Source organism: Mustela putorius, unplaced genomic scaffold (genome assembly GCF_011764305.1).
Source record: "Mustela putorius furo isolate JIRA1106 unplaced genomic scaffold, ASM1176430v1.1 tig00000596_pilon_pilon_pilon, whole genome shotgun sequence".
Taxonomy (NCBI): domain Eukaryota; kingdom Metazoa; phylum Chordata; class Mammalia; order Carnivora; family Mustelidae; genus Mustela; species Mustela putorius.
Window position 1 is genome coordinate 1,888,111 of NW_025421428.1, and position 23,347 is coordinate 1,911,457.

Below are 23,347 nucleotides of genomic sequence, written 5' to 3' on the forward strand. Positions count from 1 at the left end.
GACATATTACAAAGATGAAAGAAAATAAACCTGAAGACAATAATTATGGAAGACTTCGTGATATGTGTGAGATGTGGGTAGATCTTGAAACAGGAGCATGGTTTATAGTAGATAAAGAAGAGGAGCCACAGTTTCCCCGCCAAGGGCGGACCATGAGCAAAGACGGGTCAGTGTCTGAACACCCTGGATCGGTTAAGGTCTTGTTCAAGGCAAGAACCATGTATCTTTCTGTTCTGTTTGTTTGCTTGTTTTTTTGGATGAACTTTATTTTACTCTCTATCATAATTCCTTAAAATCATAGTAGTTTCGATGGATGTCCTCTTTTCTGACCTATTTCCTTGCCCATTAAATGCCCAATTTCTTTTAGGGCGAAGAGAAAGAGGGGGGAAATACAGATTCTATTTTGGTTGAGTAGAAATATTGTTTTATCCTGTTCTTGCATCAGAATGTGGTCCCCTGCAGATACCTCTGAGCCCCAGAGGAGTCCCAGCTGTTGCCTTGTACCTGCTAAGTTCTGCTTGTCAAATTCTGTCCATTTCTGAAAAGCACAAGGGGAGGGGGGAGAACAACAGGGACTAAACCTTTTGCAGAAAGCCAGCCTGATCCCCTTCCTTGTGAAAGCCCAGGGATCTCAGACTGGCAGATAAAGGACTTTATGGCTCCAACAGCCATTCTGAACTCCAGTGTAATGAAGGCATGCAGGTCAATTACCCATCTGTTTGTGTTTCTATTGCTGTGAATTACAGTATCCATCGCTGACAGCTCATTGGAGTGGAATGAAAATAAGACGATAATTCACCGGGTGAAACCGTGCAGAAAGGGCGAAAAGGCTATGATCTCATTCAGAAGTTCAGCCCTGTCTCCGTGATGGGTCATTTGCACTCGGGGGAAATGAAGAAAGGCAGCTACCTGGGGGGAAAGTGGGTGGGTTCTGGCGTCCCCTTCTGGGTAGAGTAACCTTCTGTGTTCCCAAGGATCCTCCTGTCTTCTCTGGGACCTTAAGCAATAGACTTGGAACCTTTACATGAAAGATTCAAGTAAATGAAATTCAGCACAATAAAACAAAAACCTCTTTAATATCAGGGGTTCTGAGGGATGAAACAGGTTGCCTCCGTAGGTAGAAGACTGCTCATCACTGGAAGTGTACCGGCAGAATTTAAAGAACCCAAGGCTCAAAGGGCATGAGGTTATCATTAACTTATCTTCGGCCCCCATCCCGGCAGTGTCCTCCCTTCAAAAAGTATACACCCCTCCAGCCTCTGCATGCAGATGGGTTCACACGACACATTTTGGCCAATGAAATGTGAGCGCAAGGAATGGGTACATCTTCCCCAACAGAGCTAGAAGAACAGACACATGGGTTCAGCCATTCGTCTATCCCTTCACCACAAAAATGGCCGTATCCCATCAGAGGGAAAAAGTCACAGCTGACTTGCGACCGTGATGCAGCGTAAGGAAGAAAGGAGCATTCACTTCTGCCAACCACCGAGAGTCTGGGATGGTTCGTTAGCACAGCAAAACCTCGCCTATATGGGATTTGGCAAACTCCGGCCCAGGGGCCAAATTGACCTGCAGCTTATTTTTGTAATTAATTTTATTGGAGCACAGCCACACAGATTTGTTTCAGGGCCGTCTATCGCCGCCTTCACATTACAGTGGAAGAGCTGAGTGGTTGCAACAGAGACTGCGTGCGGCCCACAGAGCCTAAAACATTGACCATCTGGCTCTTCACAGAGCAAGTTTGCCAGCTCCTGGACTAGTTGGCCATTAAGATTCGCTCAACCTTGGTTTTCTGTGCGTCTACTCTGTGCTGCTGTTCGTTCACTGATTAAGCAAAGATGGATTTGGCCTCATCGGTGATGTGCCAGGTTATCTTCTAGACCCTGCAGGAAGGACAAGGAACTAGAAGAAGCAAAATCTCTGCTTTCCTGAGACTTTCTGCCTAGTTGAGAAGAAGGACAATGAAGGGTCTACATAAACACAGATGAGTGCTGACAAAGGGTCGGGGGCAGGGAGAATTCTGCATGACAATTTAAACTTCCTTTTTGTTTTTTTCTTTCTTTTTAAAAAAGATTTTATTTATTTATTTGACAGAAAGCAAGAGAGCACAAGCAGGGGGAGTGGCAGGCAGAAAGAGAGGGAGAAGTAGGCTCCCAGCTGAGCACAGAGCCCGATGTGGGTCTTGATCCCGGGACCCTAAGATCAAGGCCTGAGCCAAAGGCAGATGTTTAACCGACTGAGCCACTCAGGCACCCACAATTTTAACTTTCAAAAAGAGAGTATGGTCAAAACTATGATACGAAGGCCAACATACTTTTAAAATTCAATTTCTTAAAATTTCAGCATGAAGATACTCTCACAGAGGGTATAAGAAGAAGAGGTTGATTTAATATAATTAAAAGCCTCTTCACAGAAGTCATGATAAAAATCAACTGTGACACCTACAAAACTATGCCACCCGATCCCTCGATCAGCTGATGTCTCCAAACCTTCTCTATTTCCCTCTCCTCGGCACGTCCTGCCACATCACTGCCACTGCCCCACAAAGGTAGAAAGTTCTCTCCTGTTCAAATTTATGCCTCCAGCTCTTATGAACTGTAGGACACTGGGAAGCTAACATCAAGAGGCTTAACGTCTCTGCTTCTGCTTCCTCATTAAAGCTTCCGTGGTCGGGTCCATATAAAAATCAAATAAACTGTTTTGTATCCTGACTCTGGTGGTATCTTCGTCACATGACCAGAAATTCCAAATTCAAAGAACTCTTCACTTCCAGAGGTTGAACTTTTCTGTATGTAACTGACACCTCCATGAACTAGAAAACAAAGTAGATTAGGTAACGCATGGGAATAGTTGTTGGACTAATGTCTTTTCTTGTCCTCACCCTGTCTTCTATCGCTTTCCCCAGAGGACTTTGGTGATCTCAGGCATCCCCTCCACTGGCAACCAAGAGCTCCTTGCACACAACTCAAATTCTAACAGGACACCCATCACACCATGTTATGTGTGTTTATGCTCACGTCCCTCCTGGTCTGCGATCTCCTTGAACGCCAGAGGCAGTGCCTTGTTCATGTTCCCTTTCCCCGTCAGCGAGCAGAGTAGTGGGTTTCCAGGAAATATGTTTGAATGAAGGCGAATTGAGACAGAACGAGTTTCAGAGAGGACTGTGGTCCTCTGCTCTGTGCCTCGCATGTCCCACTTCTCTACAGCCGTCTTTCCTGAGTAGGACTTGTATCATCTTTCCCAACATAATAGTTTGAAATCTAAAACTATTTCAACTTTGACTCAGTAGTGAAAGGAACAGGTGCTCAGAAACATCTGAGAAACAAACAAACAAACAAACAAAACCAAAAAACACCCTAAGAGAATAGTGGTGCTAAAGATCCTGACTATTAATTTTAGCACACATTCTGTTTTGGATCCACTGCTACACATTATGACTCTTAAGACCTGTAACTCTTAAGACCTGTAACTATTTTTTTGCCATCTTTGCAAGATATCAAGCACAGAGTTAGCTCATAAGAGGTATGCAAAAATAGAGCTGCACTATCCAGCAATTGTAGTAAAGTCCATTCACTCACCAGTTTTTTTTTTTTTTTTTTTTGAAACAGGTGCTGAACTTAATGCCAGAGATAGAGAAATTGAGTAAAACACAGTTTCCTGGTCTCACGGAGCTCCAGTTGGGTGAGAGAACAAGATTCATAAACATAAAATCACAAGAAAATAACACACATAAATATACACCAGTTTCAGTAGAAGAAGAAAAAAAAGAACTCTGTACTTTCATAAAAGTAAAGGAGTCTGGGGGGTGCCTGGGTGGCTCAGTGGTTAAGCATCTGCCTTCAGCTCAGGTCCTGATCCCAAAGGACTGGGACTGAGCCCCGTGTTGGGCTCCCTACTCAGCGGAAAGCCTTCTTCTCCCTCTCCCACTCTCCCTGCTTGTTATCCCTCTCTCATTGTGTCTCTCTCTGTCAAATAAATAAATCAAATCTTTAAAAAAAAAAAAAAAAAGAGTAAAGCAGTCTGAAAAAGTTATTTTGGACAGGGTTGAACCCAAATGGTATGAACAGTCCAGCATTTGCCAAATTATGTGCAAATGTAACCAAGATCAAATACATTCAGGAAACTCTGTATTTAATCTACCTCTTGAGACTCGTAATACACAGCATAGTTAAGGCACTGAGAAGTCCTGTAGTAAATAAGAGTGGTTTATGCTGTTTAATCCGATGTTTCAGTATTATTGAGCTTTTGTTAAGCTACTGCGTGGTAACAAATAACCTCAGAATCACAGCGGCTTATAATCACAAAGGTTTACTTCTTTCTCATGTTTTATGTTGGCTGAGCTTTGGCTCTATCCCGGATATCTTCTTCGTTTTTGTTTTTGTTTCCTCCCAAATTTTTATTTGAATTCTACTTAGTTTACCTATAGTGTAGTACTGGTTACAGGAGTAGAATTTAGTGATTCATCATTTACATACAACACCCAGTGCTCATCACAATAAGTGCACTCCTTAATGCCCATCACCCGTCTAGCCAACCCCCACCCACCTCCTTCCAACAACCTAGTTTGTTCTCTATAGTTAAGAATCTCCTATGGTCTATTTCTTTCTCTCTCCTCTTTATTTCCCCCTTGCCACATGTTCATCTGTTTTGTTTCCTAAATTCTACATATGAGTAAAATCATGATATCGGTCTTTCTCTAACTGACTTCTTTCATTCAGCACTATACTCTCTAGCTCCATCCATGTTATTCAAAATGGCAAGATTTCATTCATTTTGATGGTTGAGTAATATTCCATTGTGTATATGGATGACATCTCCTTTATTCATTCATCAGTCGATGGGCACTTGGGCTCTTTCCATAGTTTGGGTATTGTTAATAATGCCGCTATAAACATTGGGGTACATGTATCTTCAAATCTGTAGCTTTGCATCCTCTATAAATAATTACTTAGAGCAATTGCTGGGTCATAGAGTACCTCTATTTTTAACCTTTTGAGGAACCTCCATACTGTTTTCCAGAGTGGCTGCACCAGTTTGCATTCCCACCAATAGTGTAAGAGTATTTCCCCCTTCTTTTCATCCTCACCAATATCTGTTGTTTCCTGTGTTAATTTTAGCCCTTCTGACTGGTGTGAGGTGGTATCTCATCATGGTTTTGATTTGTGTTTCCTCTAGACTCAAAGGAGCATCTTTGCTAAGTCATATATCATTATCATGATGGAAGGAAAAGAGCAAAAGCCATGCCAGACATTGTCTCTTCATGTGGCTGCTAAGACTGAGCATGAGATATATTCTCCTATGTTCTATTGGCAAAAACAAACCATGTGGCCAAGTCCAATGCCATCTTGCTGAGAGGTATACATCTCCCTCAGGGAGATGCCATGTTAGTCACATGGCAGTGCATTTTTATATATAATCATCTTAGGGGAGAGAACAATGGAATCATGCAAGCTATCACAAAATAAACTTATTTTTGCACCAAACTTTTTTTTTTTTTTTATAAATTCAATTACCGTATGACTGAGCAATTCTACTCATAAGGTATATAACCAAAAGAGCTTTGGGCAGATATTCAAACAAAAACGTGTACATAAATGTTCAGAGCAGCACTATTCATGAAAGTCAAACAGTGGAGACCGTCTACATGTCCATCAACCCATGAATGGGCAAACAAAATGTGGTGTATCTATGCAATCAAATATTAATTCAGCCATAAAAGAACAAAGTACTGATACATGCTACAATATGGATGAACCTCGAAAACATTTTGCTAAATAAAAAGAAGCCAGGCACCAAAAAAAAACACATATTGTGTTACTCTATTTATATGAAATATCCAGGAAAGGCAAATCCATAGAGACAGAAAGCAGACTGGTTGCCTGCCACTAAAAGGAAGGGGGTGAGGAATGATTGCTTAATGGGTACAGAATTTTTATTTGCTAAGAAAGTTCTGGAACTAGCCAGTAGTGACCATTGCCCAGTATTGTGAGTCTACTTCATGTCACTAATAAATGGTGCACTTTAAAATGGTTATGATGTTGAACTTTATGTAATACATATTACCCCAATAAAAAAACCGAGATTCTAAATAAATTAATTAGACAGTTCAAATTACTTTAAAATCAGTAAATATTTATTGAGTACCTACTATGAGCTAAACACTGAATTAAAGAGAAGTGAATAATGAATGCATAAAAAAGGGTATGGTTTCTGTTCTCAGGGATGTGAATTATAAGTTAGTAGTGGTATGTCTGATTGTGTACATAAGACAAGGTAGACTGTATCTGGAAAATAACAATAATAATAAAAGAGAGGCTAATTCTGAGTAAGATGCATTGTGACAAAAAATGATTTAATAAGCTTAAAAAGTAAGCAGATACCTTATCTACGTGGATTCTATGCATTAATTTTCATGGGCGGTTTATTTAGTTTTGGGGCATCGTGACGCTTGGTTTCTGCCCTGCCAATGAGACCAACATGGAATTAATAGGACATGGCTATTGGCATAGACCATCTCACCACACTGACTATTTATCAGTCAGCATTTCCCTGCTGTGTCCTCAGCCACGAGTCTATTTGAAAGGTACAGACAGACGCCACATGCTAAGAGATGAGTCCTGATACCTTCTCTCAATACCAGCTTCGATCCCGTCAGAATTTCCACTTCTTTCTGTTCAAGTGTGAGGCTACAGTTACAAAGATTCAGACATCCCCAGGTCAGAGATTGCATTGGTATATATACTGCAAGGCATCAGTAATCTCTGGTCTGGGATTATTTGATCTTTCCTGGTTCTGGCTCTTTTTGAGTACATGAGAATAGCTACAGAAATGACATACCAACAAAGGTATACAAGTTATCAAGTAACGAGGAAAATCATAGACTTTCTAAAGTGAAGAGCAGAGCCTATAAGCACATAGAAAAGGCTGTGGGACTATTTGTTCTAATAGAAATCATGATTCTGATTTATAGGTTTCAGGTTGAGGACAATATCTTTTAAGAGCACTGACATTGAGTGGGTCTGGGTTCAAATCCCTGCTCTGCCACCCACAAGATGGTTACTTAACTTCAGCCAGCCTCAATTTCCAAATCTGGAAAATGGGTCTTCATTAAGGTTTACACGAGATACTGATATAAAGAAATGGAGTTTTTCACCTGGCGCATGAGAATCGAGGCATGCGTCGTAAGTGCAATGATTATTTTATATCGGACCAATTGGTATTTAAGTCAGGTGCTTTCTACACATTTCTACAACTACATGTAGAGCAACGGCTCTGCAGCAAAGGTGTTTTTATTCCTGTTTTGCCGATCAGAAGACCTAGAGAAGCTCAGAGAATTAACAAGTCCAAGGTTTCATCACTACCAAGTCTGCCCTCTGGATTTTCCCCAGTCTATCTCTGTTCCAGTTGAGTTCTTAACTGGTATCTTCAATCCACTTCTTAGGAGGAACTCCGGTTCTCCTCGCAAGGCTGAGAAGAGAGCCCTTCTTGGCGCACGAAGGAAAGCCAGTATTTGGATGCAGCCAACTGGGTGGAAGACGACACTCCCTCGGTCACAGAGACACTGCTCTTCTAGTCAGCAGGCCTTACAGACGGAGCCGCGGGAAGGCAGAAACACCCGTGCCCATCAGTGCCGCCCAGGCCCTGCTAATCAGACAAGAAAAGCCCTAATCACAAGCCACCACCTGGGCTAATTCTGCCGAGGACTCACCCCAAAGCTGCGGACTAGAGCAGGCACTGGCCATAATCCCTCTGTGTTCCACCCTGGGGTCCCAAGGACACGTGGAGTGATGGGGGACAGGAGGGCGGGCGGAAGGGCTTTTATGAAAAACGGACCTAATCACATCCTGCCCCCTCTCTCCTATTATTGGAGTTGGGCAGGGCTTATTCCCATTCTCCTCACACCTAGGAATGGGTTGTGCTGCCTCCGAGCTCCCTCGAGAAGTAAACAAGCCTTGGAGCCCAGGAGACAAGGAACGAAAAGCCAGGAGAACCTTGGGAAAGTGATTTTATCTCTCTGAGCCTTGATTTCTCCATCTGTATAATGGGGAGCATGATCCCTACTGCTCAGTTGGTGGGAGGGCTGAAATGGCTAATGGGTCTGAGCACAATGCTTAAGAGGGAGGAGCAGCTCGAAAACACACCCCACTAAACATGTCTACACTCTGTTCCTCGTTTCTATGACTTGTCATGGGATGAGTTTGGAAATAACCCTCTTCACTCCTTCATTGCTGCCCAGCTACCGAGGCACGGGGTGGTTCACGCTTCTCTTCCTCAGCCCCTCCTCCTGCTCACCCTGCCCTCCCTCCTTGACTCTCTTCCACTCTTCCTTCTCCTCCCTCAAGTCCCTTTCCCTCTTCCTCTCCTCTGCTCCCCTTCTTCCTCTCTCTCTCCTCTTCTCTAAGTATCCTCCCTTCTTTCAATCATAAGAAAACACCGAATCATAAGAAAACACCGAACTGATCAAATACGTACAGAGTTCGTTCCTACGTCCATAGCACTGCTGAACAGAACAAAAAGCAGAGCTGGCAAGGCAAAAATCCCTTCTCTAGAGAAGCCTATCATCTAATCTAATGGAAGAGATAAAACCCAAACCCAGACGAATATGCTGTAAGGTGAATAAAAACAAATAAATCATGCCACAGAAGAAGTCTTAAAAGAGGCTCTTCGGAGGAGGTGGCATTTGGAAGATTAAGGGACATAACTCTTGCCTTAAAGAGGTAACATCCGCTGGAAAAGGTGCACGCACTTTTGAAGAAATGCTGTCCCGTGCACGTTAGCGCAGCGGCTGGCCTATGGTGGGCCCTCAGGAAATGGTCATTAGGCAGAACCGAATCCAGTATGACGTGCAAGGAGAAGTGTACGAGGTCAGAGAGAGCAGAGCTCATTAGAAGCTGATCTGTTCATTTTTCATTCCTTTCTTCAGAAATTCATTTAACAAATGTCCTCCGACTCCTGTTTATGCATCAAGTTCTCTAGAGACAGACTGGGGGTCCCTACCAGCGAAGACCTGGTTCTTGAACTGGGGAGTCGCCATTCGTCATAGGCTGATTATACTCTGGTGTGACAGATCCTAGGGAAGACGATGGGCAGGATGCCTGACAACCTGGACAGAGGGCGTAAGAGAAGCGTTCTGGAAGAGGTACACATCCAGGAATTGGGAGAGACAATGTGTACAAGTGCAAAATCATAAAAAAAAAAAAAAGATTAATGAAATACAAAAAATTCTACAGGCCCGGAGTGAAGAGAGCAGTGTGTGTTGAATGGTGGAATAAGACAAAAACAAGAAGACAGGCAAATGTTGCAATACGTTGCTGGAGTACCGGAGTGATAGGAGAGAAAGCCTAGTCTGGGAGGAGCTGAGGTTTCAAGCAGACACACATGAGGAAAGAAGGTGGTAGAAGAGGAGGGGGGAGGAGAAAATGACCTGAGACCAAGTGAAATGTACCATTTGATTGTCGGGGTATGAGGAGAAGACTCTCAAAGCACAACAGGCTCAGGTGGTCCCATCTGGAAGCAGAGACAAGACGATGCCTGGGTATCTTGTTCCTTCTTCCCATAGCCCTCTCTGCCTACCCCCTCGTCTTTTAAAGATCCTCCCTTCCCTCCTGTCCATCTTACTGTTTTGGAAACTGAGACGAGGCTAGTGACCTCGCTCCTGTTTCATTAAGAAAAGCATCACATGCCAGTGAGTCTAAGGTGTCGTTCATTGTAAGACATACCACGGTTTGATGGACATGAAGAAAAAATACCCTGCCAGTTAAACCATGACACACCATCAGTTATAGGAAACATTCTAATTTCAGAGACATTAAAATGTGAAAAATCATGCAACTGCTATCTGCAAAAAGTAATTAGAAGTACGTGAAAGTGTTCCCCAACATCCTATCTGGGACGCACCCGAACAGTCTCCTTTCCCTCTCTTCCCTGGGGGATAAGCTGCCAGGTGCTCTTTTCTGAGGTATATAATCCCAGCCATACACAAGACCCTACTCATTCTTGCCTGCTCTACTATGACCCTAAAAGAATCCCTCCTGCTCAGAGAATCAATGTTTTCCTTTCTGAGGATCCCATCAGCATATAGAAGTTTTGTGGCTTCTATGTTTTTTAAAAAAAAAAAAAGAAGAAAACTCACGGACTCACCATCGCCTTCTGCTGTGGTGACATTTGTGGCATTGTTCCTCGGTTGTCCCACATCCCCTTCTCTTCCTCTCTTCCCATTCTCTCCTGAACTCATTCTACTCAGGCTTTCACTACCATAATTCCATTGGAAGATCCCTGCCACGTTCACCAAAACCCCCAAGCTGCTTAATCCATGACTCGGTTCTCAGTCCCCATCTTAATCATCCCACCCAGCAGCACTGGACACATGTGACCACAATCTCCTATTTGAGGAACGTTCTTTACTTGACTTCCAGGATACCAGGCTCTCATCACTCCCCAGCCACGTTCCCAGCCACTTCTTAGCTTCCTTTTATTGTTCCTCATTATCATCCCATTATCCCAACACTTCAGTATAAAATTCCCCGTGGCTCAGGAACTGAATTTCCTCTTTTGGTTTTTATTACCCTCTTCTCCAAGGTCCTCTCACCCAATCTCACATCCTTAAATAACATCTCTATGTGAATTTATATTTCTACTTCTCTCCCCAACCCCGACTTTCCAAATGCCCACCCAGGATCCGCATTTGTATCTCTAATAGACGTCTCAAACTTGGTTCACCCTACTCTTCGTGTCTCATCAAAGGTGACCTCTCCCACAGGCTTCACCGTATCGGTAGAGGGATTCCATTACTGCAGTTGCTCAGGCCAAACTTTGGGATCATACTTTGCTTCTCTCTTTCTCTCCCAACGCTTTCTCAGTCCACCACCAAATAATGTCAGCACTACTTAAAAATGTACCTGCGGTGCAATCACTTCTCAAAACCCGCATCACTGTTATCCTGGTCCCGGCCACCATTTTGTCTCACCGTGGTATGATAGCCCCTGAACTGGGTTCCTTTTTGTGTTCTTGCCCTCTCTACAGTCTTTTCCACACAGCAGTCATAGTGACTCATTTAAAATGTAAGTCAGGTCAGGTTACTCCACTGCCTGAATTTGCAACGGCTTCTCATTTCATCCAGAGTTAAGTCTAAAGTCTTTTTTCCATGGTCTACAAATTTCTACATGACCTGTTCCTTCACCATCTCTTTGATTGTAAAGAAAATATATTTCTTTGTTTACTTGTTTATCACCCACACACTAAATATAAACTCCAAAAGGATGGAGACTTAGCTTATTCACGGCTATATATCTAGCTCTTAAAACAATATCTGACATGGAATTGATATTCAATAAATATTGCTAAATGAATGAATGTATGAATGAATAAATTTATGGATCATCCTAGATTTCAGCAATATATTCTCTCTGCATCCCTTTCCACATCAAAGAGCTACTAAGGCAGAGCTCTGCTCTCTGTATACCTCACCAGATGGATGCTAGATTAAATTACATGACAATGTCGGCAAAACGCTCAATGGGCTTCTTGGAGAGAGAAGTATAAAAATAAGAAGTTATCATTATGCCATTAGCGTTATTACTACCAGTTTAGCTGTTGCTGTTTTGACTACTAATAGCCTGTGATCATTTCTATGATCCTGTCGTTCTCATTCCTTGTGTACTCCAATCCTCTTTCCTTCTACCTCTGCCCTGTTTCACGAACAGCAGAGGAAACACCACGAGGTGAATGCCATTAGAGTGCCATTCACATCACCCTCGATCCACCAAAATAAACCTCCATTCCCAGAGTCCTTCAGAGGAATTAGGAAAGGAAACAGGAAGACAGGACACCAGCATTTTGAGAAGGAGAAGCTCTGGAGGCAGAGTGTAAGGGTTAAATGTCAAGCTCAACCACTTACTGAGTGACCTCTCTCACCCGTGTCCTCACCTACAAAGTAGGGACGTTCATTTACGCCTTCCTCGGAGGAATGGTGTGAGGCTTAAAAAGGTAATAAGTGTAATTCTATGATACAAATAAATATGTTAAGATAAATAAAAACAGACAAATGAATACAAATACAATACAAATAAATTCGCACAGTCCCCAGGACCTAAGGCAGCGCTAGATAAATATTATCATTATTATTTCTGACTCCTCTGCCCTCAGTCTGTGCAGCTGTCTTCTAGCTGGGCTGGACCACCTCCTGCTCTTTTATGTCTCTGCCTTATTCATTTCTTCTCCTTGCAGAGGATGTCAAGATGGAGAACATTATTAAATAAATGTTTAATAGGTGCATATTATATACACAGAAATGCATACATATAAATCATGTGTGTACAGCACTATGAATTTTCACAAAGTAAACACATCCATGTGCTGCCATCCAGATCAAGAAACGGAACATTTTAAAGGCCTCCAGAAATCTCTCCGTCTCCTGTGAGTTTCTTATTCTTCTTCCCCAAGGGTTAATGCCCTTTGAGTTTCTAAAACAATGCATTTGTTTTTACTGTTTTGACCCACATAGAAATGGAATCATCACAGCATGCAAGCTTTTGTGTCTGGTTTCTTTTACTCAATGTTATGTTCATGAGATACTTCTATGTTGTTGCATAGAGAAAATAGTTTGTTTTTTCCCATTTCTGTGTTGTAGCTTATCATATGAATGTACAACAATTGATTCATCCATTTTCTTGTTGATGGACAACTGGGGCTCTTTCCATTTGGAAGCTATTTTGAATAAAGCTGCTATGAACATTCACCCCTTTTGGTGAACAGAGGTCCCATTTCTGTTGGGCACATCCCCAAGAACTGTAATTTCTGGGTCAAAAGACAAGGACATATTGAGGCAAAAAGAGTTTTCCAAAGTGATCGTACTTAATCTCCCACAAGCAATGCATGTTTAATTTCCACCTTTCCACACCATCACTTCTTGATATTGTCATTGTTTATCATTTGAAGCAGACTGATAGCTGTGTCAAAATACTGAATTGTGGCTTTAATTTACATTTTCCGAGGACTAGAAAAGTTAATCCACCTTTTCAAATGTTTATCTACCATTTTAATAGTCTTGTTTGTGAAATGCCTGTTCATGTCTTTTACCCATTTTCGTGTCTTACTGGATTGTCTGCCTCTTTCCTGTTGGTTTTAGGAGTTATTTATATATTTTGCACAAGAGTTCTTTGTCAGATGCTTATATCACAAATATTTCCTTCTACTCTGCAGTTTGCAATTTTATTCTATGAATAGCAGCCTCTGATAAACAGAAATTCTTAACAATTTTAATGTGGTTCAATGCATCAATCATTTTCTTGGTACTTAGTGTTTTTTGTATCCTAGTGAATAAATATGAGCCGATCAAAAAGTCATGAGATAGTTTTCTGTCTTATATTTAAGAAGGTTTTGTTTTGTTTTCTCTTCCAGCAAGAGAATATTATTCTTCCTCAGGTTTTTTTTTCTTTTCTTTTCTTTTTTCTATGACTCCTCTCCCTAGCCAGTCTGAGTGAATTATTCCGTTTCCTGAATCTCCATAAAGGTATGCATTATTTTTATTATCTCTATTATATTGCATATTACCTTGAATCTTATGTATTTCCCTGCCCTTCCTCTCTGTCTCATCCCCACACTCCATTCACCAAATTATCCAAATTCTTCATGGTCTTCTCACTAAATTCTGGTCATGATGCCTGCTAAGTAACTCTAAAATTGGTCCATTTCTCTCAACCCCAGCTGTTACCTTCATGGTCTGAATCTGTGACATTTCATCTTGATTGCTGCAATAGTCCCATCTCACTGGTCACCCGCCACCAGTCTACTCCTGTCTAAGTAATTGACCACAACACGACTGCCACCGTGATCTTCCAAAAATATCAACCTTTTCATACTACCTCCTTTTCAAAAATCCTTCCATGGTGCCCATTACCGTCAAATGAGTGTTCAAGTCATTAATGTGATGCAGATGCTTCCAGAATCTGAAGGATTGTTTGGTCTCTCCCACCACTAGTGTCTCTGCTTTAACTCTTGAGACATTTTCATTTCCTCCTGTGCTCCTTTGTGAAGACCCTGTCTGCCTCCATATCCACACCCCTGCCTCTTCTTCATCCTCCAGTTTTCATCCTATGCATCTTTTCTGACTCCTTAGTAGTTTCAGTCTCCATACTGTCTGGTACAAGGAAGCCCCAGGATTTTTCCCCACTACAGTTCCTTATGCCCATTATTATTTGTTTAAGCCCATCTTCTATGATAGAGTGAATACTTCCTTGGGACACAAACTGTGCCTGTCTTGTTCAGCACTATATCCTTATGCCTAATTCAATGCCAACATGGAGTCTTAAAAAAATATGTCTATCTATATAGATATCCTTGACGGTATCTCTATATATGTACATACTTGATGAATTGAGTTGAACTGATTGGGGCACATGCACAGGATTTAGCATTGGATTTGGTATGTGGTCAGGCTCTATAAAGGTTGGGTGATTCACTGTCTTTATAAAACCCTAGAATCAGTAATGAAAAGGAATTTAAGACCATCTACTTCAATTACCCAACCCAATGGAATGACAATTAAACAATCTCCATAACAGGGACACCCGGGTGGCTCAGTGGGTTAAGTATCCGCCTTCAGCTCAGGTCTTGAGCTGAAGGGTACTGAGATCAGGCCCAGCATCAGGCTCCCTGCTTAGGGAGCCTGCTTCTCCCTCTGCCTGCCACTCCTCCTGCTTGTGCTCTCTCTCTCTAAAAAATAAATAAATAAGATCTTAAAAAAAAAAAAAAAAAGTATCTGTACCATTTCTACCAAATGTCATTTACTTATAACTCTCTGTTAACAGAGAGTCACCCCCTACATCAGCAGAGCATTGCAGGTTTGGGCATGAATGTGCACTGGAAGATCTCTTTTATACAGAGCTTAAATTGAGATCTATCTCATCCCTGTTGAAAGCTGGGATCCTTATCATTTCCTGTAAGCATATCAGGTTTGGCTCATTTTATCCACATTAATGAATTTGACTATCTTTCCTGCAAGACAGCCCTTGGGGTATCTGCAGACAAATCCTACTGCCCCAAGTCAACTCTCTTGAGCTGTTCATTATACAACAGCCTTCTTCAGGAACACTGCAACTTCTTAGTCCCCCTCTTGCATTTAGATGCCCAGACTTGGACCCAATTCTCCAGGTGGCCTTGGAACAATCTAGAAGAGGAAAAGGATATCACCCCCTTTTGGGTGGACGACATACCTCTAATAATGTAACCAATGGTGGACCTGGGTTTTGGAAGACTGAGGCTTCTACCGTAATTGCTTATTGAGACAAGGAACTCAAAATAAATTGTGGAAGTAAATATTTAGAATGAAAAAAGTTGGGGACACAGAAGGTGGGGAAGCCCTGAACCTTGAGCTTCATTAGTTTCATGGCTAATCAGCCTCTAGAAGTCCCTAAGATCTTAATAACCTCCTGGGAACATCGTGTTAATCCCTTCTAAATTTACTCCGATTGTAATTCACAGGTCTCTCCACTGCCAACATGCACAGTGGGGTTGTCAAGTGCAAGCGGAAGCCAAACTTGCAGACTCAAAGGCTGCTCTCACTTCACAAGGTCTCCGCAGGTAGCACAAGGAACTGGTAAGTTGAAAATCTTGGCACGCCCAAGGCAGATTGGTCTTTCTTATCTATTTTCTTATCAGGCAATTACCAAACCCACTGTCCACTCTTTTCTCCACTAAAGGGGACAGGGTTATTTCTTGTGTGTTTGAGGTTTTTGGTTGTGTTGTGTTTTCTTTGAACACTAAGCCTCTTTCTTGGCCTGAAATACCTGGAGGAGTTTTCGTTCAGTGCTCCCAAGTGACACTACCAAGCCCTTCCTGCACCAGTTTCCGACCATCTCCTGTACCAGGAGCATGAATCAAAGGGTTGCCAAGGAACTAGAATATAAAAGTCATATTAGGCTCTGCTTAGCTCCACCTGCCAATCTCAACTGCACTTTCCTCCCACTGACATTCAGAATCACCTTTATCAGATACCTTTCTAGAAGGTCACGTTTTTAGTCTGCTCAAAGTTAAAGCATGCCATTTTTTTTCTAACTATAAAGTTAATAAATGATCATTGTAGAAAAGTTAGAAAAAGAACTGGAAGCCCAAAATAGATCATCTATGACCCCACCATCCAAAGGTAACCTCTTTTAACATCTCCGCATCTTCCCTTGCAATATTATTTTCCCTTATCCTTTCGCATTGTTAAGATCCTGCCATATATTCGGTCAGAAACTACCCATTTTTAAATGAACACCAGATCAAAACGCTTTCATATATTCTTGGAAATTCTTATACGTAACATTTTCATACCTGCCTAATATGATACTGTGTGGAAGTTACCTCATTGGCTTAGTCCCCTCATGTGGGAAATTCAAATCTTTACATTTTTGCTGCTATTATAAATTATGCTTTTCAAAATAACACTTTCTGTACTCAAAGCCTTGTCTTTTTTCTCCTATTATCTCCTCACTTCTTTATCATGAATTAATAGGGGTAAAATGACTATTTTAAAGAGTTTATTTTCCTTCAGGTCATGAGTACATAGGAAGCGCCTAACAGGGACCTGACATGAAAAAAAGATATTAAAAAAAAATACATGTTTATATATATCACCCAGGTAATCCCATAATTTTTGCATTCCTGCTAGCAGTGCCCAAGTGTCTGTCTCTGTACACCCAGCCAGCACTGAGTGTTCTCATTTGTAAACTCTAAACACACACACACACACACATATGTGTGTATAAATATATTAAAGACCCACAGATGATTACCAAATAAGGAGAAAGAAGATTCCACAGAACCAACAATGCTATAAAATGCTCCATAGTTCTTAGAATTCAAATAACACCTGCCAAAATACACTGAAAATCAAACACAATAATATAGGAAATTCTGACGGTAAGATATGAAACTTTAATATATATTAGGTCTGGAGCATCTATAAATAACACTGTTTAGACATTTTCATCAAAATAATCAGATAAAGCTCACATTTTCATACTTTATATCTGAAAACTAATTAATAACCATGAATTTAATGTCCTGTATATGTTAAAATTTTAAAAAGGCATCATATCCTGTCTTCATTTCCATATTCTTCGTTTTTATCGGTTTCTCTGTCTTTCTTCTTCTTCTCCATTCTCCCTCCACATCGTGCCTCCTCAGAATCCCCAGTGTCTCCTTCCCCTCTACGCTCTCTGGTCCCCAGTTTCCACGGGCATCCTACCTTGAAGGTGCAGTTTGCTCTCCGTGCTTTGCAGAAGGACGGAACTCACAGAGTCCAGATTGTCATAGCTGTTACAGCCCAGAGGCCCGGTGCGTGTCTCTGTGACCTGCAGTGGACAATGAGGGTGACAGGTGTGAAACAGGTGCCCTTGTCAGACAGAGCCCAGCAGAGTCAGCCCTCAGTGGAGCAGAGCTGGCAGAGAAAGTGTCGTGGTCTGAGCCAATGGCACCTTGCCATAGCCAAGGCCACGCCTGGGCTATCACCAAATGGATGTCAGGGAAGCAGAGCAATCAAGTTCATAGACTGGAGCCATCCCCTGGCTCTCATGTCACAAGGTCACTCTAAGTATGATACGAATTAATACACTGAAGCACTACAGCATATTTCAAAAAGCATGTGCCTTGAAATCGGGAGAATCCGTGTTAAATGCTAAGAGGGCTGTGAACTTGCTGTGCGACCTTAGGAAGTCACTCAACTTCTCTAAGCTTCTGTGACCCGAGGTTAGTAAATCCTTTCCAGGAAAGTTGGGCAACGAGGCATGATGGCCGGATGTGCCTGACACGTGGCTTATGTTCAACCACGGGCACTGTATTACCCCAAACCTCTAGAACGGGTCATGGATACATACGCATAATTAGGTAAGAACAATGACGTTATCACCATTTTCTACAAGACGTTTCATAACCTTGAAGTAAGCATGGTTTAGGATGAAAAGAGGTTTCTCATCCCTTTCACCTTGACTTTCCATGACTTAACACGATCATTCATCAGGTACTTTCGAGGTCTGCTTCCCACTGGGAAGGCACAGCATCGGTTCTTGCGTGGCCTGTAAGGACGGCCACAGGACTCCGCACTCTCCCAATGCCAGTTGTGCCCTCCTCCGGCTGGGAAACCTTGCGACATTGCGTCAGTAACTTTCCCCTCCTCAGCCTCAACTTCGCCTCTACAGAATCCTCTTACCCACCTCAATAGGTAAAGAGATCCTATTTGGGGAGTGGTCAGCACTTCAGAAACAGTATATAGAAGGAGGACTATTAGGTGTTGGTTTTTAAGCAATATATCCTTTTTTGGCCTATAATCTTAACATAGTTGTTATTGAGCGAGACTCAAAACTACAATTCATTTCGCTAAGGAGATCCTGGGAAAGAAAGCTACAGGCAGAACTTCCTCACTCCGGTCAGCTGCTAGTCTTAAACACAGCTGGCAGTGGGACAATTCTGGCCAGCTGGGTCTTGACGTTGTGTCAAGAAATGGCAAGAAAAATCCAAGTCCCAGACTGAGGATGGAAGACAGTGGTGATCTAAAAATGGCTTCTTGAGTGGTCTCTGTGCTATTTCTCTGAGAAATTCCTTGTAAGGAGGCAGGCTGCACTTCCAGGGTGCACAAAAGAAGATTATCTTCTGACAGAGCTTCAATATCTCAATTCCACATCCCATCCGGGGTAGGGGGTGGGAGGGTAGAGAACCATTTGGTGATAATGAAAACCAGGCCTTTGCTTCACTCCGACACTGATGGCTTCATAAAGATCTGTCTCTCTGTGGCGAGTTCCCTAACAACATAATCCCCCCCAATAGAAGCGATTCTTCTTGGATAAGCTGGCTCTTTGTTTGTCGATCTGATTTATTTCTCTCTTTCCTACTTCCCTCCTCAGTAACTCACTCCCTTCTCTTGGTCAATTTCTAACACCTCTGCCTGTGTCTCCTTCAATCACCCGCCTTACCCACCCCCCCAACCCCGGCCACACACACACTTTTTCCCTAGAGATATTTTTGAAAGTCTTAATATAAGGGTCAGTCTGTACTTAATTCAGAAGAAATTAGATCGAAGATTGAGGAGTAGAATGCAGGTATAATCGGGTTTCAGAAAATGTGAGATGCAAAAAATCTGCACTGAAACCCCGAGAAAAACTAATCCTTTTTATCAAAAATTCTCCCCTCGTTCTCTTTAGAAAGGTAATCCCTGAATTTATTGCATTTAAAATAGAACCTTTTTTTTTTTTTAAGTATCTCTGCTCTGAGGCACTGAATCAAAAGTCTAGAGCTGCTCGACTCAATGTGTCTGTTTAAATGAAAATTAATTAAGATGAAATAAACTTAAAAACTTAGGTCCTCAGTAGCCACATATCAAGGGCTCCCTAACCCTGTGTGACTAATGGCCACTGTCTTGGCCACGAATATGGGGCACGTCCACCGTCTTGGAAGGGTATACTGGATCGTATTGGTGCAGAGGAGTATGGGTCAGCCCGTGAGAGCCCTCATTTGTAAATAATAATTGGCACACAGTCATACTCGCTTGTTTGCACACTGTTCATGGCTGATTTTTGTCTTACAGCTGCAGAGTTGAGTTGTGGCAACCTTGACCTTATGACCTACAAAGCCTGAAATTCTATTACAGAAATAGCTGATGCCTAGTCCAGCGAGTAGAATTCTGGTCCCTGTTTGGGTACTCTAGCTGTCTAGGCCTGAACAGGGGAAAAAAAAAAAAAAAGTTTTTAGCTCTTGGACCTTAGTTTCCCCATCTGTAAAATGGGGGGTGATGAGAAATGGAATGGAAAATACAAGGGTTTAACAAATTACTCATCTAAGCATCAGTAATCTGCCTCTTGCTAGATCTAGATCCTTGCAAAAATCATTTACCCACCATAGCCTCAGGGTTTTTTTTGTTTGTTTGTTTGTTTGTTGTTTTTTTGGTTTTTTTTGTTTTTGTTTTTTTACCTAGAAAGGGAGCCTAAAAATCAATGAGAGGATTGTTGACAATTATGCCATGACCATAGCCAGGGCTACTGCAGCAATACATGTGGTCACCCTGATAGCAGTGTTCATGATCTAACAGGGCCTCTGACCACCTCAGTCAGAGCGGCTGGCAGGGGGCGGGGTTCGTGTCAGCTTCATGGGTGTGAAGACAGGGACCACATCGACCCCTCGGGTCTCAGAATACCCATGTGCAGTATCGCTGTCTTAAGAACCTTCCACCCAGTCCACCCTCAAGCCTACCTTGATTGCTCCAGTTGATATCTGGATCTCATGGAGCCTCCTCATGGTGCCATCACGGTCGACAAAGTAGGATGATGCAAGCTGGTGCAGAGCTTCAACACTTTGGGTGGCATTCCCTGACTTCCTATCGAGGCGACTTTTGTCCATGTACATGGTCAAGGCCTCCTCCCCTGCATGGAAAAGGAAAGAAGTTCAGGGAGCCTATTGAACTGTGGGGTGGGAGGAAAGGTTCCAGGGTCTGGCTGCTGACAATAGACTTGACCATCCCACTGATCTTGCCCAAATTTCCCTTCTACTTCTGAAAATCAAGAGCACGGTGAAAGAGAAACCGTCTAGAAGCGGCTGTAAGCACTAAGCCCTAGGAGGACAAAGGGCATGGAAAGACTCTCAGTTGTCAAGTTCAACCTCTATCAACCCACCACGTGGTTCTCACCAACATCATCTACAACATAACCCACCTTTTCTCCCTAAGACTTAGCGTCTCCTTCTGTAAAATGATGGTTTTGCCCTGGATACTCCTTTCCTCCTCCTGCTTTCTCCTCCGCATCCAGTTCCTCCCCTTTCCTACTCTTTCCTTCTTTCCTCTTCCCCTGTCTCTCTTTCTCCTGCATCCCTTCCCAGACAGACAGATGCATGGACAGATGAATGGATGGATGGCTGAAGAGGCAGATCGATGAGAAAGGGAAAGAGAAGACATTCTTTAAAGACACATATGGATAGACAGAGGGAAAACTGGGTGCCTCAGAGAGAACAAAAACTCAACTGTCAGATGAGTGAGGTCGGGCACCATCTACACTGACCAGTGCCCTATTCTGTGCACGAAGCCCAGTGCCTGGATATAATAGATAGTAAATAGTTAATACATCAGTGTTTTTTTAGTTCAATCAATAAATCTTCTCATTACCTACAGGAGCCAGGCACTGCGGTTCTGCAAGCACAATGCACAGACAGGAAGCTGCATCTGGCAGGGACAGAACGTGGCAAGAAGGTCAGGTATAGGAAGGGAGATTAGAGAGGAAGAAGGAGAAGGTGGGGTGGAGAAACAGAACGAGAGGTGAATGCACAGACTCATATATTTTATTCCATTACGTTTTCCTTTGCAATAAGTGCACAGATTACTAACAGTACTGCCTTCTGGCCCCTTTCATTTGAAATAAGATGTTTCATCAGAACTTCAGAAAGGGGGATCTGGAAATATCTAATGAACAGATATGACCATGATGTGTCTGGTTTCACCTTCTATTCCCTGTGAACTTGAGATGTTTCTTAACCTCCCTGTTCCTCGGTTTATTTGTTAACAAAATTAGGGGAAGAATGGCACCTACTCCACAGAGCGATTCAGAAGAATAAATTAATGGGTACTGGTCGAGTTCCTACAACAGGGTCCGGTTCACTGTCATCATGAAACTCATTTCGAGTCGTAGTAAAAAGCAGTCTCTGGAGCAGGACTGCCTGGTCTGCACCATCTGTATGAACCATCACGCACCCTCCCCACCCTTCCCCTTCTCCAGGTGAAAACTGGGGGGGGGGGGGGCAGGGCTGTCATAGGATTACATTAGCCAACTGCAGAAAGTACCTGAACCCCGCCTGCCACACACATGGGAACGTCCATGACCATTACTTGATTAATGTAAAATATCACTTATATGAGAGTTATCCTCCTGTCTACTCAACCCAAGAAAATAGGATAATCAGAGAACAACGCTGTCAATACTTTCTGAGGACAAAAGTCTGATCTCTAAGATCACTGAAATTTCTTTAGAATGCTGATTACTTTTTGAGTTGAAGAGGAAAAAAAAAAAAAATTCCTTTCTGGTGCAGTGATTATCCGAGGCAGGGCGCACAGCCCTGACCCACAGACTAATTCCTGTGCCTCCGGTCCCTCCATGACTGCTTCTAGAATTCTGTTCCATTGCTGTTCAGTTTAACACATGCAACCTCCAGTCTGTCTGTTCACTGCCATCTCCCTCCATGAGTTTCACCTAAACCATTCCTTCTGTCTCCATGATGTATTCTTGCTTATTTTCCTCCCCTGGGCAAGCCTCAAATGCTTTTCTCTGCTTAGAGTGCCATTCTGTCCCTCTCCTATCTGACCGTTGAATTCCTATCCAACTTTTCTCACTTTCTCTTAACCTTCCTCCTCTGTCCTTGACCTGGCATACTCCTATTCACTCTTCAGAACCCAGGGAGCCATCATCTTTCTGGTGAGCTTTCCCAACCATGCCCTCACCCCAAGAGAGATTCAATCAACTTCCTCTCAAGACTCTCTATCTTGTCCATTCAATTTAGCTCAGCATGTATGCATTGAGTAGTTTGGCACTGGGGTGACAGTTGAGTAACATACTGTCCCTGTTTCAGAGTCGCTGAGTGACTACAAGTATGCTGTCCTATATGAGAGCCACCCATCAAGTGTGGCTCTCGTGCCCTCGATATATGGCTATCCAAATGGAGACGCGCCGTAGGTGTAAACTACACGGTAGATTTCCAACATCTGAAAACACAAAAAATTATTATAAAATCCTTCATTAAGTATATTCTATTGATAACAAGTGGAAATGCCCATGTTGGGGATATATCATGTTAAATAAAATTCTTCCCTTTCTTTTTCTATTTTTCTTTTTTTCTTTTTCTATTCTTCCCTTTCTTTTTGCTTTTAAAGATGTGGTTGTGAGAAAATCTAAAACGTCATAGGTGGCTCACGCTTATACTTCTAGAGGACAATGCTGGCGCAGGGAGACAGGGATGCAAGAGCACCATTTCCATACACCAGACAGAGAGCAAAGGGGAAAGGATACAGACAGTGGAATGTAGCCTGGAAGAAGGGTGCCTGCCTTCCTGCTGTGAATGTGGACTCCAAGGTCCTGATGCTCTGGTCCCTCCAGCTGCATCCCTCGCCACTCTCTCCAGCTAAGCTCAATACCGCACAAGTGTGTCCTGTTTTCTCATGGTGGGGATTCTTCTTTTCTTTCTTTCTCCCCCTCCCCACTTCCTGGCTAACTTTTACTCCTCCCTCAGATGTCACCTAAGACAGCACCTCCTCCGGGAAGCCTTCCCGAAATCCCCCACTCTTTACTTAAACTAGATCAAGGGCTCTAACCACATGGTCCCTGCCTTTCATTTCTCT

At 42.6% G+C, this 23,347-nt stretch overlaps 1 protein-coding gene across 1 annotated transcript in view; it reads right to left on the bottom strand.

Annotated features, from left to right (window-relative positions):
- The window catches only part of BRINP1 (BMP/retinoic acid inducible neural specific 1), a 170,430-nt gene that overhangs the window by 36,297 nt on the left and 110,786 nt on the right, over positions 1-23,347 (bottom strand). Inside the window, exons 4-5 of the mRNA XM_004775642.3 lie at positions 20,224-20,393; positions 17,231-17,336 (exon numbers count right to left, since the gene is read on the bottom strand). Coding sequence (XP_004775699.1) covers positions 17,231-17,336; positions 20,224-20,393 — 276 coding nt within the window. The remainder of the gene's footprint in view (positions 1-17,230; positions 17,337-20,223; positions 20,394-23,347) is intronic.